The sequence below is a fragment of the Camarhynchus parvulus genome, chromosome 29 (assembly GCF_901933205.1).
Source record: "Camarhynchus parvulus chromosome 29, STF_HiC, whole genome shotgun sequence".
NCBI lineage: Eukaryota > Metazoa > Chordata > Aves > Passeriformes > Thraupidae > Camarhynchus > Camarhynchus parvulus.
Genome location: NC_044599.1, coordinates 2703718 through 2720783, shown reverse-complemented (window position 1 = coordinate 2720783; position 17066 = coordinate 2703718). Strand labels below are relative to the sequence as shown.

The following is a 17066-nucleotide window of genomic DNA, read 5'->3' as shown; positions in this document are numbered from 1 at the left end:
TCCTCTTCTCCAGGCTGAGCACAGGGACTCGTTTTGACCGTTCTGAGCTGTATTTGTGGCAAAACCCAAAGGATTTGGCTGTGCCCAAGCCAAGCAGAAGGAATTCTGGAGCTGGGCCACTCCTGAGCCTTATCAGCAATTCCAAAGTCCAGGAATGAGAGATAAGGAACCACTGTGCAGTTACAGACACATCAGGCATGGACAGCATGGAAAAGCTGGAAAAAGAGGAAGTATAAACTCCAGAAAAATCAAATAGGAATTATCAACTCCATAAAAATGAAATAGGAACTATCAACTCCAACCCACACTGCTCCCTCCAAGAGCAGCCCAGGAGGATTCCCCAGGCACACCCTGGGGGCATTCCCAGTGAATAAGGAACACGAGCCAGGGTCTCTCTGAAGGAGAAGATCCTTCCAGCCAGGTGCAGGGACAATTTGGGAGGCACCTTCCTAGCAACTCTTCCTAGAATTTCTCACAGGGAAGCACGAAAATCCCCAAAGGAAGAAGAAAGCCAGAAATTCTTCCCCCTTTAACTGGGAGCAGGGACAGAGCTGGGCTTAGTTCAGAAACGTTTCAAAGGTGAAAGAAAACAGCACCAAATATTGACACAAGGGAAGGGAAACATTCCGGGGGGGGGGAGGGTTTGGGATGCATGATCCTCCAGTGCCCCCAGCTGGGAAAGGGCAGCTGAGCAGGAGCAAAGGGAGGAAAACAGGCTCTGAGTGACAGCCCTGGAGTCAGCAGAGCTCTGGAATGTCAGGGAGCTGCTCAGTACCCAAAGGGATTCACGCGCTGGAGGAGCTGCAGGATCCCTGGGGAAGCTGCATTCATGGGAAGGGGCTCAAAGTTGTCCTGCAACCCTGCTCAGCATCCTGCAACACCTGGGATCATGGAATGGTTTGGGTGGGAAGGGACCTTGAAATCCATCCCATCCCATCCCATCCCATCCCATCCCATCCCATCCCATCCCATCCCATCCCATCCCATCCCATCCCATCCCATCCCATCCCATCCCATCACCAGGGACACCTCCCACTCTCCCAGGCTGCTCCAAGCCCCATCCAACCTGGCCTTGGGCACTTCCAGGGATCCAGGGGCAGCCCCAGCTGCGCTGGGAAATCCATTGCAGGCCCTCCTCACCCTCAAAGGGGGGAATTCCTGCCCAATCTCCCATCCATCCCTGCCCTCTGGCAGTGGGAAGCCATTCCCTGTGTCCTGTCCCTCCATCCCTTGCCCCAAGCCCCTCTCCAGCTCTCCTGGAGCCCCTTTAGGCACCAGAAGGGGCTCCAAGGCTTCTCTTCCCTTCCCTTCCCTTCCCTTCCCTTCCCTTCCCTTCCCTTCCCTTCCCTTCCCTTCCCTTCCCTTCCCTTCCCTTCCCTTCCCTTCCCTTCCCTTCCCTTCCCTTCCCTTCCCTTCCCTTCCCTTCCCTTCCCTTCCCTTCCCTTCCCTTCCCTTCCCTTTCCCCCCCACACTCTCCCCACAGGAGGAAACGAGGAATTCCCAGTCATGACAAGGACAAATGCATCCAGGAGTTCCCCTGCTCACCTGGGCAGCAGCAGTGACACACGAGCACCACCTCCTGGAGGTGCCACCTCCTTCCCTCCGCAATGGAGCTCACCTGGAGCAAGGCTCAGGAGACCCCCGGCCTTCCCTCGCTCCCACTGCAGCAAGGAAAAGTGGAAGTACAACAGAATTACCAGCTCAGGTCCCTGGCACCCCTCAGGTGCTGAAAGGGATGGGAATAAAAACGGGATGAAAAACCCCAACACGGAATTTGGGATAAAATTCAGTGATTTTTATTCCAGGATATCACTCCCAAGAGCACTCACCGTTTGGGGTGAACCCCTGTCCTCAGCCAGGGCTGCTGGGTCCAGGAGGGGATTGTCCTGCAGGTGCCTCACCCCAGCCCTGGGGGAGCTTTGGGTGCATTTTGGGAAAAGGTTCCTCATCCAGAGGGGAACAGCTCCCCGGGGAATGGTGACAGCCCCAGGAAACCAGAGCTCAGGGTGCTGGGATTTTGGGATCAGTGGGATTTTCGGGTTCTCCTGGGCCAGGAGTTGGAGTTGGTCCCTTCCAACTCAGGGTACTCCATGACTCTGTGATCCTTGTGGGTCCCTTTCAACTCTGATTATTCCACAATTCTGGAGGTCAGGGAGTGCTTGGACAACACTCTCAGGCACTGGCTGGGATTTTGGGACGTCCTGTGCAGGGTTAGGAGTTGCAGTTGATGATCCAGGAGGGTCACTTCCAACTCTGGATGTTCCATGACTCTGAGATCCTCACAGGTCCCCTTCAGCTCTGGATATTCCATGATTCTGGAGGTCTGGGAATGTCTGGACAACTTGGGCATCGGGATTTTGGGATTAGTGGGATTATTTTGGGATGTCCTGTGCAAGGGCCAGGAGCTGGACTGGAGGATCCTTGTGAGGCTGTTCCAGCCAGGTATTCTACATTCCCTAGGGCATGTTCACTGTATTCCAGGACCAGCAGCACTGTCCTGGCCACGGTGGGTTTCAGGCGGGATCAATAATTCACCTTGGCTGGGCCAGGTAAGGCCACACCTGGATCCAGGACAGGCCTCTGAGGGACTGCAATTCCAGGGAATATTCTTGATACACATGGAAAGCACATGTAGGAACCTGGATTCCAGGAGCACGTCCTTGAACAACCTGCCACCCCACAAAACTGGTGCTCCCTGAGCACCTGGAGTGGATCCCCCATGGGGCAGCAGCTCTGCGGCCACAGAGAGGCACAACCTTCCCAGGCACGGCTCTGGGGAAGGCTGTGAGAAAATCAGAGAGAAGAATGAGACACTCGCTGCGCTTGGTGGTGTGAACATGTGGAATGGTTTGGGTGGGAAGGGACCTTCAAATCCATTCCATCCATCCCATCCCATCCCCAGGGACACCTTCTACTCTCCCAGGCTGCTCCACGTGGAGGTTTGTTTATCCAAGGGTGCTTTCTTAATTAGCTGTCCCAAAAAATCAGTCCCAGACATTCCTTGTCCCGGATTCCCACGGGAAGCCAAGGCCTGGTCCCAGCAGGGATTCAGGAATTCCCAGCTCTGCCTCGTGCCCGTGCACCCACGGCCGTGCGAGGCCGCTCCTCAGTCAGAGCCCTGCGGATGGGCGGTGGTGGATCTGAAGAGCAGCAGGCTCCTGTCCCAGGAGGTGCTCCCGAAGGAGCAGACGAGCTCCATGGCGCACTCCTGGGTCAGGATGCGGGTGATGCTCTCGGCCATGTCCCCGTTGATCCGCAGGGATCGGAAATGCTCGAAGTCGTGGCGGCCCAGCCTGCGGAGCCGGCGCGCGGCCGCCCGGTAGCACCTCCAGGGCTGGGGCTCCACCAGCAGGAAGGTGCAGAGCGAGGCCAGCAGGGCCAGGAACTCCAGCAGGCCCCCGTCGCCGTGGTTCAGGTGGATCCACATGGTCACGGACATGCAGAAGCCGATGTCGAAGGAGGAGCGGCCGAAGCGCTGCAGGAAGGAGCTCAGGAAGGGCTCCCTGGCCCCCGGGTCCATGATGTCCAGGCTGGCAAAGGAGATGGAGGCAGGGAAGGGGCTGCTCTGCTGGGCCCTCCGGATCAGCTCGGGGTCGATGTCACAGCACAGCAGCTTCAGCTCCTTGTCGGCTCCTGGTGGCTCCGGGCTGGAGCTGCTGTCCTGCAGCCCCAGCAGGTGCTGGTACAGAGCCACGCTGAGCTCCTGCAGGAGGAAAATGAATTCAGGGAGATCTCCCCAGAGCTGCCTCTCGGGGCTGTCCAAAGGAAAATCTGACCAAGATCTGTCCTGGGAGCCCTGAGCACCTGGAGTGGATCCCCCATGGGGCAGCAGCTCTGTGGCCACACAGAGAGAGGCACAACCTTGCCAGGCATGGAAAGGCTGTGAGCAGCTCAGAAAACAGAATGAAAAACAATTCTTATCTTCACTCACTGCACCTGGCGGCGTGAACATGTCCAATGTGTTGTGGAGATTTGTTTACCAAAGGGTGGTTTCTAATTAACCAATGGTGATGGTGTTTTAATTAGACGACCAGTTAGGTCCACCTGTAGTGAACTAGGGTGTAAAGAAGCAATGGGTTTCCTAACAAAGAAATAAATGAAAATATAAATAAATGAATATATAAAGAAATGTATCACCTTCTGTGAGTGCATGGAGTCTGTGTAACTTATCACTGTTGTTATTACAGGGGACCCCCTGTGCTGACACCCCCACAGCAAGGGCCTGCTCCAGAAACCAGGGAATCCTGGAATGCTCTGGGGGGAGGAACCCAGCTCATCCCCTCCAGCCCTGCCATGGGACACCTTCCACAGGAGCAGGAGGCTCCAAGCCCCTGGAATGTCCAGGTGCCCAGCCTGGAATCTCTTTCCACAGTGCACACTGATAGAAAGTGAATTAATCCTTAATTAAAGAAGATCCCACAGGGCTCCTGGAGCTGCAGGCACAGGACTGGGAATGTCCTCTGCTGGTGGCAGGTGCCTCTCACTGACCTGCTCCACCAGCTCACCCAGAATGGGATCTGGAATTGTCCCTTGGTAATGCCTCAGGGGGATTCCAACCGCCAGGAGCAGCAGCCCTGTCCCAGCAGGGTGGGATCAACAATTCACCTTGGCTGGGCCAGGTGAGGCCATACCTGGATCCAGGGCAGGACTGGAATGTGTGTGGAGCTGGGAATGGAGCTGGGAAAGGGCTGGAGCACCAGCCAGAGCTGGAACCCCTGAGGGTCTCACGTGGGACCTCCTCACTCTCCAGCCTGGACAGGAGATGGAGCAGGAGGGGCCGGGATCTGCTCCCAGGAGCAGAATGAGAGGAAGCAGATCCAGGGGAGGTTTAGGTTCGATTTTAGGGCAAATTCCTCATGGAAAGGGCTGGGCAGGGCAGGGGAGGAGTCCCCATTCCCAGAGGGAATTACAGACCCAGGATGTTGTTTCTTCCCAGTCTGCCCCACTCCTCCCAGGTGACTGTGCCACTGTGCCACTGTGCTCCCTGCCACTCGCTGGGCACTGCCTGCCCCAGCGCTCCCAGTGCTCCCCACCAGTGTTCCCAGCACTCCCAGTGCTCCCAGCACCTCCCACCAGTGCTCCCCATCTCTCCCAGTGCTCCCCCCCAGTGCTCCCAGCACTCCCCACCAGTGCCCCCCACCGTTCCCATCTGCCTCCCTGGGCTCCTCCATCTCTCCCAGGCCCTGCCTCTCCCTGCATTCCCAGTTTGTCTCATTGCCCTCCCTCATTCCCCACCAGTGTTCCCAGTCGGCACCACCCCACACCAGTGCCCGTCCCCAGCCTTTCCCAAGGTTACACTGGGGCTGCCCAGGACCCCACGGGCTGCAGCTGAGAGAGGTTTTACAGCAGAAGAAAATCAAAGTTCCCAGTTAAAGGGGAGGGTTAAGAGGAGGGGAGGTTCAGGTTAAGGGCTTTGCTGCAGGTTTAGGGTTGGCACAGCAACTGGATTGTCCCCCAGTGCCCCCAGTGTGTCCCAGTGCCAACTCGTGCCCCCAGCAGTGCGTCCCAGTGTATCCCAGTTCCCCCAGTGTGTCCCAGTGTCAACTCGTGCCCCCCCAGTGCGTCCCAGTGCCCCCAGTGCCCCCAGTGTGTCCCAGTGCCTCTTGCCCCCCCAGTGCCCCAGTGTATCCCAACTGGTGTGTCCCAGTCAACTCGTGCCCCCAGTGCTCCCAGTGTACCAGACGGTTGTCCCAGTGCCAACAAGTTCCCAGTGTACCCAGTACCCCAGTGTGTCCCAGTGCCAACTCGTGCCCCCAGTGCGTCCCAGTTTGCCCAGGTCTAGGTGTGTCCCAGTGCCAACTGTGCCCCCCCAGTGCGTCCCAGTGTATCCCAGTGCCCCCAGTGTGTCCCAGTGCCAACTCGTGCCCCCCCAGTGCGTCCCAGTGCCCCCAGTGCCCCCAGTGTGTCCCAGTGCCAACTCGTGCCAGCAGTGCCATCCCAGTGCCCCCGTACCAGGGGACTGCCAGTCTGCCCCAGTGTCCCCAGTGCCCCCACCAGTGCCCCACAATATTCCCCAGCACCCCACCCCAGTGTCCTCCAGTCTGTACCAGCGCCAGTAACCCCATTCCCCAGTACCCCACACCAGTCTGTACCAGCGTCCCCCAGGACCCCACGCCAGGATTTCCCAGTCTGTCCCAGTGCCCCCAACACCCCAAACTGAGGTGCTGCCCCCACCCCGCCCCCCGAGGTGCCCCAAACCCGCCTGCGTGCGGCCCCCTCACCCCGGAGTTGCAGCCCACATCGAGCCCGAGGAGCGGGCGGGTGGTCCCGGGGAAGAGGCTGCGCAGGAGCCCTTGGGGCAGGAGGCTGATGCGGCCCTCGGGCGGGTGGAACCGGGAATAGTTCGGGAAGTTCCCGTACGGAGCCGCGCCGGGCTCGGGGCCGCTGCGGCTGATGGGCGCCGCCATCTTGGCACCCTCCCCGCGCCGGGCGGGAACCGCAACCGGAGAGAAACGTTCCGGGGCAGAAACGTTCCGGGGCAGAAATGTCCGGGACGGGGACGGGGACAAGGACAGGGACAGGGGACAGGGGACAGGGATAGGGACAGGGACAGGGACAGGGACAGGGACAGGGACAGGGACAGGGACAGGGACAGGGACAGGGACAGGGGACAGGACAGGGACAGGGACAGGGACAGGGACAGGGACAGGGACAGGGACAGGGACAGGGACAGGGACAGGGGACAGGGGACAGGGACAGGGACAGGGACAGGGACAGGGACAGGGACAGGGACAAGGACAGGGACAGGGACAGGGACAGGGACAGGGGACAGGGACAGGGACAGGGACAGGGACAGGGACAGGGACAAGGACAGGGGACAGGGGACAGGGACAGGGACAGGGGACAGGGGACAGGGGATAGGGACAGGGACAGGGACAGGGACAAGGACAGGGGACAGGGGACAGGGACAGGGACAGGGACAGGGACAGGGACAGGGACAGGGACAAGGACAGGGGACAGGGACAGGGACAGGGGACAGGGGACAGGGGATAGGGACAGGGACAGGGACAGGGACAGGGACAAGGACAGGGGACAGGGACAGGGACAGGGACAGGGGACAGGGGACAGGGACAGGGACAGGGACAGGGACAGGGACAAGGACAGGGGACAGGGGACAGGGACAGGGACAGGGACAGGGACAGGGACAGGGACAGGGACGGGGACAGGGACAGGGACAGGGGACAGGGGACAGGGGACAGGGGACAGGGACAGGGGACAGGGACAGGAACAGGACAGGGGACAGGGGACAGGGGACAGGGGACAGGGGACAGGGACAGGGACAGGGGACAGGGACAGGGACAGGGACAGGGACAAGGACAGGGGACAGGGGACAGGGACAGGGACAGGGACAGGGGACAGGGGACAGGGGACAGGGATAGGGGACAGGGACAGGGACAGGAACAGAGGGACAGGGACAAGGGACAGGGACAAGGGACAGGGACAAGGACAAGGGACAAGGGACAGGGGATAGGGACAGGGACAGGGACAAGGGACAAGGGAGAGAGACAGGGACAGGGAAAAGGACAGGGATGGGGACAGACACAGGGGACAGGGGACAGGGACAGGGACAAGGACAAGGGACAGGGACAGGGACAGGGACAGGCACAGGGACAAGGGACCAGGGTACAGGGACAGGGACAGGGATGGGGACAGGGATAGTGTGAGAAATGCATGTATTTTGTGATTGGCTTTTTGCAAATATTAAAATGAATATTATATGTGTTGTGTTAGCAAGTAATGCTGTATTAATTCTCTTAAGTATTGTACAGTTTTAGGTTATAAAAACATTGTTAAAATAGAAACTATGCTATATAAGATGCTTTGTTTAAAAGAAAGGACTCGCAGCGAGATAACAGCCACAGGACAGCTAAATCTTTCAAAAGAGAAGAATTTATTGCTTTCCTATCAGAAGAAACAAACTGCTTCCCGCCTCGAAGGCACAATGGGGGTTGGAAAGGAGAAGTTGACACTGACCAGACAAAAATCCTGTGTTTGAATAGGAATTTATGCATCAAGTATGAAGTGTATGAATATGCAACAGGCTATTGCTCTTAAAGATTACTCCTTTTGTTAGAGGTGTGTCCTTTTTCCTGCGCCCGTGCTGCCTGGAAAAAGGTACCCGGACGTCCGTAACTCTTTGTCTTTATTGTCTCATATTGTCTTAAATCCTGATTGTCCAAATTATTATTACTCTGATTGTATTACTATTTTTATAACCATTTTTATTACTATTAAACTTTTAAAATTTTGAAAACAAGTGATTGGCGTTTTTCACAGATAGGGACAAGGGACAGGGAAAAGGACAGGGGACAGGGACAGGAAGAATATTGCCTGCTTAGTAAGGTTAGCCCAAAGCGAGAAGCACAGTAAACGAGAGAAAAAAAAAGAAGCAACAGAAATTCTACAAAAATAACTTTATTAATGCAAAAAGACCATTCAGCACTCATTCCCACAAGTAAGCTAAAATGTACCCCTTTTATAAGTTTTTTTAAAAAAGAGATTTAAACCAATACCAAAAAGTTAAAGTCTTAACTTATAGAGTTACAAAAATATGCTCTAAAGTAAAAATTAAAAAGTGAAAGAGTAAAATGCTAATTCAATTCCTCCAAAGAGCCTTGCTTGTGTCCATAAAGACTGCTACAGACAGGGACAGGGACAAGGACAAGGGGCAGGGGACAGGGACAGGGGACAGGGACAGGGATAGGGACAGGGACAGGGGACAGGGACAGGGACAAGGACAAGGGACAGGGGACAGGGACAGGGGACAGGGGACAGGGACAGGGACAAGGACAAGGGACAGGGGACAGGGACAGGGGACAGGGGACAGGGGACAGGGACAGGGACAAGGACAAGGGACAGGGGACAGGGACAGGGACAGGGGACAGGGGACAGAGACAGGGACAGGGACAAGGGACAGGGACAGGGGACAGGGATAGGGACAGGGACAGGGACAAGGACAAGGGACAGGGACAGGGACAGGGACAGGGACAGGGACAGGGGACAGGGACAAGGACAAGGACAGGGACAAGGACAAGGACAAGGACAAGGACAAGGACAAGGACAAGGACAAGGGACAGGGGACAGCACCACCAGGGTAGCCACAGACCCTTAGGGGGGAAAAGAAGAGACTTCAGACATTTTGTGTAAAGAACCCTGTGAAAAACGCCCCTCGCTTGCTTTTAAAATGTTAAAAGTTTAATAGGAATAAAATTGTTATAAAAATAGTAATACAATCAGAGCGATAATAATTTGGACCATTTGGATTAGGACAATATGAGACAATAGAAACAAAGAGTTACAGACAGTCTGGGTATCTTTTCTGGGCAAAATAAGCCCAAAAAAGGCCCCACGTTAGCAGAGGATTAACCCTTAAAAGCAACAGCCTGTTGCATATTCATACACCTCATGCATGATGCATGAATTCCATTCAAACACAGGATTCTGTCTGCGCAGTGTCAGCTTCTTCCTCTGAATGCTGACGGCATCGTCCTGCCCCAGCGAGGTGGGAAGAAGTTCATTTCTCCTGAAAGTGGAGCAATAAATTCTCTTGCTCTGAAAGATTTCTGTGTCCTGTGGCTGCTGTCTCAGTGCCAGTCCTTTCTTTAGGAAAAAAGAATCCTACACAGCACCGTTTCTATTTTAACATTATGTTATAACCTAAAACTATATTTAACACACTACTTAAGAGAATTAATACAGCATCGCTTTCTAACACAACACATATAATATTCATTTGAATATTTGCAAGAAAGCCAATCATAAAATACGCATTTTTCACAACCCTGTGAAAAATGACCAGATAATACTGGCTTTCACATTTAGGTGCTAGCCTGTGCATGCTGTTAGTGATTATAACTATTTAGAAATAGTATCAATTATAACTCCTTTCAGTTAGTATAATATAATCTATCAGTTTAAGTGCGCTCTGTATTGCTCATGGAAAAAGTGGTGTAATGAATTTCCATAATAGATATGTAATATCTAGGTATCACTTATGGAAATAACAGTGGGATGAACGTGCTGTGTTATAGGCCTTAGCAAAACATAAGATGTCGTGAAAAATGTGATAAGTGATGCCTAGATATTACATATCTATTGTGGAAATTCATTACACCACTTTTTCCATGAGCAATACAGAGCACACTTAAGCTGATAGATTATATTATACTAACTGAAAGGAGTTATAATTGATACTATTTCTAAATAATTATAATCACTAACAGCATGCACAGGCTAGCACCTAAATGTGAAAGCCAGTATTATCTGGTCATTTTTCACAGGGTTGTGAAAAATGCGTATTTTATGATTGGCTTTTTCGCAAATATTCAAATGAATATTATATGTGTTGTGTTAGAAAGCGATGCTGTATTAATTCTCTTAAGCAGTGTGTTAAATATAGTTTTAGGTTATAACATAATGTTAAAATAGAAACGGTGCTATGTAAGATATTTTTTAAAGAAAGGACTCGCACTGAGATAGCAGCCACAGAATGCCTAAATCTTTCAGAAAAAGAGAATTTATTGCCCTTTTATCAGAAGGAATTAACTTCTTCCCACCTTGCTCAGGCTCAAAGACGCCGTCAGCATTCGGAGGAAGAAGCTGACACAGCCCGGACAGAATCCTGTGTTTGAATGCAATTTATGCATCATGCATGAGGTGTATGAATATGCAACAGGCTGTTGCTTTTAAGGGTTAATCCTCTGCTAACGTGGGGCCTTTTTTGGGCTTATTTTGCCCAGAAAAGATACCCAGACTGTCTGTAACTCTTTGTTTCTATTGTCTCATATTGTCCTAATCCAAATGGTCCAAATTATTATTACTCTGATTGTTTTACTATTTTTATAACCATTTAATTACTATTAAAATTTGTTACTATTTTACTATTTTACTATTAAAATTTATTACCATTTTAAAATTTTAAAAACAGGTGATTGGCGCTTTTCACAATGTGCGAAAGGCTTTTGTGTAACTAAAGCAGTGTAAGATCATCCACTGACCTACCTGTCCAAGTGATAACCACGACACAAACTAGAGCAGCAGAGGGCAATTAGAGAATACCATATTAAAATTCATCAGTATGAAATGCTAAATCCTTATCAGAGGACATGAAACGGCAGGATGGAGACATAAAAGAAATCAAATATATTGACCTGACACCCAGGATGTCATGCAGGCAAACCAGAGTGTGAAAAAGGCAAACAAAGGATTTCCCAAAACATCAGAAAGTTCAAAAAACGTTTGAATAATGCATGAAACACAAGAATATGCACCTCCCTCAGCAAGGTAACAGTAGAAAGATAACACTGTCTGCGTACACTGGGGTGTTCTTTGGCTGTTGGCCAGGAGCACCCCAGCGCTGGAAATATTGTCCTTTTTTAATATTACTATTATTATTGTTATTGTTGTTATTATTATTATTGTTGTTGTTGTTGTTAGTATTATTATTATTAATTGTTATTATTATTTAATTTTAATCTTATATTATTTTTATTTTTATTGTTTTTAATTCAATTTAATTTAATTTACTATTATTACTAATTTTTATTTTATTTTTATTATCTTCATTTTATTTTATTTTATTTTATTTTATTTTATTTTATTTTATTTTATTTTACTTTATTTTATTTATTTTTATTTTTTATTTATTTTTATTTTTATTTTTATTTTTATTTTTATTTTTAAACTTTTAAAAACTCTAAGCAGTGAATTCTGTTTTTCACAGCCCCGGCGTGTGCCTTGGCCCTCCGCGCGAAAAAACAAAACACCCCCCCCCCCCTGTGAACGCTCACCCTGCGTTGCCATGGCGATGGTCTCAGGCCTTGGTGGGCTTCAGGGGTTTAAATGACACATACATGTTAAATAATTAATATAAAAATCATATTTTATCACATGAAACATATTAATTTTGTTCAAATAAATAGCATGTAAATGCTACTTATATCAGCATCATTGAAAGCATATTTGAATATTAACCAATGTTATAAAATAAATACCTTAAAATATACTATACTATATAATATAACATAATATAATATAATATAATATAATATAATATAATATAATATAATATAATATAATTATATAATTTTTATTATATTTATATTTTTTATATATATTTTTTTTTATAAATTAATTTATTTTTTTATATTATTTTTTTTTATATTTTAATAAAAAATAATAAATATAACATAATAAATAATAAATAAACATAATATAAATAAATAATAATATAAATAATATAATATAATATAATATATATAATATAATATAAAAATATAATATAATATAATATAATATAATATAATATAATATAATATAATATAACATAATATAATATAACATAATATAATATAACATAATATAATATAACATAATATAATATAATATAATATAATATAACATAATATAATATAATATAATATAATATAATATAATATAACATAATATAACATAATATAATATAATATAATATAATATAAAACATAACATAATATAACATAACATAACATAATATAATAATATACCGTATAATATGGTAATATAGTAATATCATAATATCGTAATAAAATAATAATATAGTGTATCATAATATACCATATACATATCAATAACGAATAAAAGTTATTGAAATCACAATTCAACACATGGTTGTGCTGGGGGTGCCCAGGACCCCACAGGCTGCAGCTGAGAGAGGTTTTAAAGCAGAAGAAAATGAAAGTTCCCAGTTAAAGGGGGGGTTAAAGGGGAGGGGAGGTTCAGGTTAAGGGCTCTGCTGCAGGTTTAGGGTTAATGTGAAAAATGCGTATTTTATGATTGGCTTTCTTGCAAATATTCAAATGAATATTTTATGTCTTATGTTAGAAAGTGATGCTGTATTAATTGTCTTAAGCAGTGTGTTAAATATAGTTTTAGGTTATAACATAATGTTAAAATAGAAACTGTGCCATGTAAGATACTTTTTCAAAGAAAGGACTCGCACTGAGATAGCAGCCACAGGACACTGAAATCTTTCAGAAAAAGATAATTTATTGCTCCCTTATCAGAAGGAATTAACTTATTCTTGCTCAGGCTCAAAGACGCCGTCAGCATTCAGAGGAAGAAGCTGATACTGCCCAGACAGAATCCTGTGTTTGAATGGAATTTATGCATCATGCATGAGGTGTATGAATATGCAACAGGCTGTTGCTTTAAAGGGTTAATCCTCTGCTAACGTGGGTTCTTTTTCGGGCTTATTTTGCCCAGAAAAGGTACCCAGACTGTCTGTAACTCTTTGTTTCTATTATCTCATATTGTCCTAATCTCAATTGTCCAAATTATTATTACTCTGATTGTATTACTATTTTTATAACCATTTTATTCCTATTAAACTTTTAACATTTTCAAAACAAGAGATGGGCGTTTTTCACAGTTAAGCTGGCCCAGCAGGCTGGGTTTCATTAGCTGCTGGTTTGAAGCACAACGTGAAGAGCAGAGGGCGCCTGGAGCTCACAAATGCAGGTGAAGGTCTCTGGCTCCCTGCATCGGCCCTTCTGCGTTTTCACGGGAATGGTTTGGGTGGGAAGGGACCTTAAAATCCATCCCATCCCATCCCATCCCATCCCATCCCATCCCATCCCAGGGACACCTCCCACTGTCCCAGGCTGCTCCAACCTGGCCTCGGACACTTCCAGGGATCCAGGGGCAGCTGGAACTTCTCTGGGAAATCCATCCCAGGGCCTCCCCACCCTCCCAAGGAACAATTCCTAATTCCCAGTCTCCCATCCATCCCTGCCCTCTGGCACTGGGAGCCATTCCCTGTGTCCTGTCCCTCCATCCTGTGGAATTTGCAGCAACTTCAACAAGGGAAGAGATGAGAGTCTTGACTCCATGTTTCAGAAGGGTGATTTTTTATTTTATGATATATATTATATAAAAAATGCTATACTAAAACTACTCTAAAGAAAGAGAAAGGATTTCATCAGAAGGCTAGCAAAGAAAGGAATAATAAATTCTTGGGACTGCTCAAGAACAAACAAAAAATATAGATTATAATTTCATTTGAAATTGAAATGGCATCATATACTTGGCTTTTGACATGGATAATGGGGCCATGGATTTAAAAGGTTTTATTAAATTAACAGAAGTTCTGAGTGCAAGCTCAACATCCCTGCCTGGACTGCTCACAGCCTCGACACAGCTGGCTGTCATTGGTCATCAAGTAAAAACAATTCACATGCTGGCTAAACAGTTCTCCACATCACATTCCAAAGCGGCAGAACATGGAGAAGATAAAGCTTCCCAGCTTCTCAGGAAAAAAGATCCTAGTGAAAGGATTTTTCAGAAAATATGTCTGTGACACCGTCCCTTGTCCCCAGCCCCTCTCCAGATCTCCTGGAGCCCCTTTGGGTCTCCTGTCCCTTCTCCTCTCCAGGTGAGCACCCCCAGCTCTCCCAGCCTGGTCCCAGAGGGGCTCCAGCCCCGGAGCAGCTCCATGGCCTCCTCTGGGCTCTCTCCAGCAGCTCCTCATCCTCCCTGTGTGGGACCCCTGGCTTTCTCAGACCCCTGCCTTTCTTAGGCAGAAAAAGGTGCAAAGACAAATACAATTTCCCCCTCCTCCAGGCAATGGAATTCAGGGGTTTGAAGTCTCTGACTCTCTCTGGCTGGATTTAGGACTCCCACATTCCCATTTTCAACAGGCATGGGAAGCAGCTCCATCCCTTCCTCCCTCCAGCATCCCCCACACCCTGACCAAACTTCCCCCTTATCCTGCATCCCTCCATCCTTCCTTTCATGGTTCCAGACTGATTAATCCCAATTTTTGCCTGAGCATCCAAAAGCCCAGAGCTGAAATTTGATGGAATCATCATCCTTTTATCATGTCTGTGGTCATTTCAGGGAACACTGATGATGGCCTCATCCAGCTGCTCTTGGACCCCTCATTATCTGTGTGGAAATGTTCCAGAATAATTCAGTCCCTGTTTTCTACAGAAAATGCAGGGAAATCCCTCCTGGCTGTCCAGCATCACTTCCCAGGAACCAAATTCCCCACATTTTGGGTTTGACTCTTCCCCAGAAGCACAGACTGCTTTTGGGAGGGATCCAATTCCTGCTGCACTGGGATTTCTGTCCTGGACAACCATCCCTTCAGAGCTGAGGGACTGAGATGGGAGTTTGCCTCTCTCAGTGCAGTTTGCAGTTTACCTCTCCCTGATGGGAGTTTACCTCTCATGTTGGGTGGTGAAATGTCCCCAGAGGAATTTTTTTTCCTCCATTTATTCTTGGGAAAGCTCCAGCATGGCAGAAAATTCCCTTGGAGCTGCAGCCCTCCCACAACTTATCCCCACTCACTGAATTTTGAATCCTGTGGGAAAGGGAGCAAATCCCTCATTCCAGGAGCCCTTCGGCCCTCAGCTCCCAGCTGTTCCTCACGCATGACACCTGTTCCAGATCCATGAGCTTTTATTGCTCTTTGTGGGATGTTCTCCTTACTCATAACCAGGGAAGAGGTGACTTGGGCTCCGTTAAACCTCTGGGCCATGCCAGGACCTTGTTTACCTCTGAAGGGCTGAAGCAGCACCTGCACAACCAGAGCAGGAACAGGCACAGGAACAGTTTTGCAACCATTTATTAGCAATAGTCAGAGAAGATACAAAATCCTATTTACAGTGAAATCACAGGAACGACCTCTCCAAAGGATTGGGGTTTGGAGCTGGATGAGGACTTAGGGTGGAGGACACCGGAGGAGGGGGAGCAGCCCTCCACATCCCACCCCAAATCCTGCATCCCTCACCCTCCTGAGGAGCTCCAGCTCCCCGAGCGGGACAGCGCTCAGCATCCACCAGGGCTGGCTGGGGTGGGATCAGCGTGGAAAAGGGACCAGGACATGTGCAAGGGACACAGGAGGGTACAAATCCCCCCAGCCAGGTGCCTGGAGCGGGGTCATGCCAGGTGTTCCCAATAGGAGCAGAAAAGCCAGGATATACCAGCAGCAAAGCCAGGATACATCAGCAGCAAAGCCAGGATATACCAGCAGCAAAGCCAGGATATACCAGCAGCAAAGCCAGGATGCAGCAGCAGCAAAGCCAGGATATACCAGCAGCAAAGCCAGGATGCAGCAGCAGCAAAGTTACTCCACAGCAGAAGGAAAAAGAACAATTCCAGAGGGGGCTGCAGGTCCCTGTGTTCCTCCCCAGCTCCCAGCAGGGCGTTTTGGAGGAGTTTTGGGACTATTTCAGAGCCAGAGCTCATCATGGAGCTCCACACTCCTCCCTCCAAGCCTGGAAAGCACAAATCCCTACAGGAAATCACTGTGAGCAAGGAAAGGCTGCTGAGGGCCAGGAAATTCCCTCCTGGAACTCCAATTCCATCCATTTTTAGGGTTCCTCCCGTGCCATTCCCAGCCCTGCCTGCTCAGCAATCCAAGGGTTTGGTTCCCCTCAGCAGGAACCAGCAGGGCACAAATTTCCTGCTGCCATCACCTCGTGCTGTCCTTCATCCCAAAAATAATTTGGTTTTGGTTGGGGGTTTTGGTCTGGTTGGGATTTTGATCTCGTTGGAGTTTTTTGTGTCTGACTGGTTTTTTGGTCTGGTTGGGATTTTAGATCTGGTTGGGAATTTCTTGTCTGGTTGGGAGTTTTTTGATGTGGTTGAGATTTTGATTTGGGTTTTTTGTCTCTGACTGGGTTTTTTTTTGTCTGGTTGGGTTTTTTTTAAATCTGATTGAGATTTTTTGGTCTGGTTGGAGTTTTTTGTGTCTGATTGGGGTTTTTTTGTCTGGTTGGGGGGTTTTTTGATCTGGATGAGAATTTTTTGGTCTGGTTGTGGAGTTTTTGTCTGATTGGGGTTTTTTGATCTGGTAGGGTTTTTTGTGTCTGACTGGGGTCTTTTTTGTCTGGTTGGGTTCTTTTTTTTTTTTTTTAATCTGATTGAGATTTTTTGGTCTGGTTGGGTTTTTTTTTGTCCGGTCAGAGATTTTCTGATCTGGTTGTGGGGGTTTTGGTCTGGTTGGGGTTTTTTTTGATCTGGTTGAGATTTTTTGGTCTGGTTGGGGTTTTTTTGTGTCTGACTGGGTTTTTTTGATCTGGATG

At 48.5% G+C, this 17066-nt stretch overlaps 1 protein-coding gene across 2 annotated transcripts; it reads right to left on the bottom strand.

The window, feature by feature from the left end:
• Nucleotides 1-1643: 1643 nt before the first annotated feature.
• Nucleotides 1644-6425, bottom strand: BCDIN3D (BCDIN3 domain containing RNA methyltransferase). Of its 2 annotated transcripts, XR_004061431.1 has the most exons (3): nt 6222-6425; nt 1830-3703; nt 1644-1661 (listed from the first exon to the last, which is right to left on the bottom strand). XR_004061431.1 is itself a non-coding variant. In XM_030967122.1 (2 exons), the coding sequence occupies exons 1-2, from the start codon at nt 6405-6407 to the stop codon at nt 3107-3109; spliced, it is 783 nt and encodes a 260-aa protein (XP_030822982.1). In that variant the 5' UTR covers nt 6408-6425; the 3' UTR covers nt 1784-3106. The 2 variants fall into 2 exon arrangements, 1 of the variants encoding a protein (XP_030822982.1); XM_030967122.1 differs by lacking the exon at nt 1644-1661 and having other exon boundaries at nt 1784-3703.
• Nucleotides 6426-17066: the final 10641 nt, after the last annotated feature.

Excerpts from the sequence above, each read along its gene's own strand:
- BCDIN3D (XM_030967122.1), bottom strand. The coding sequence starts at position 6,407 with ATGGCGGCGCCCATCAGCCGCAGCGGCCCCGAGCCCGGCGCGGCTCCG. Across the intron at positions 3,704-6,221 it reads ATGTGGGCTGCAACTCCGGG|GAGCTCAGCGTGGCTCTGTA; the intron begins GTGAGGGGGCCG and ends TTCCTCCTGCAG.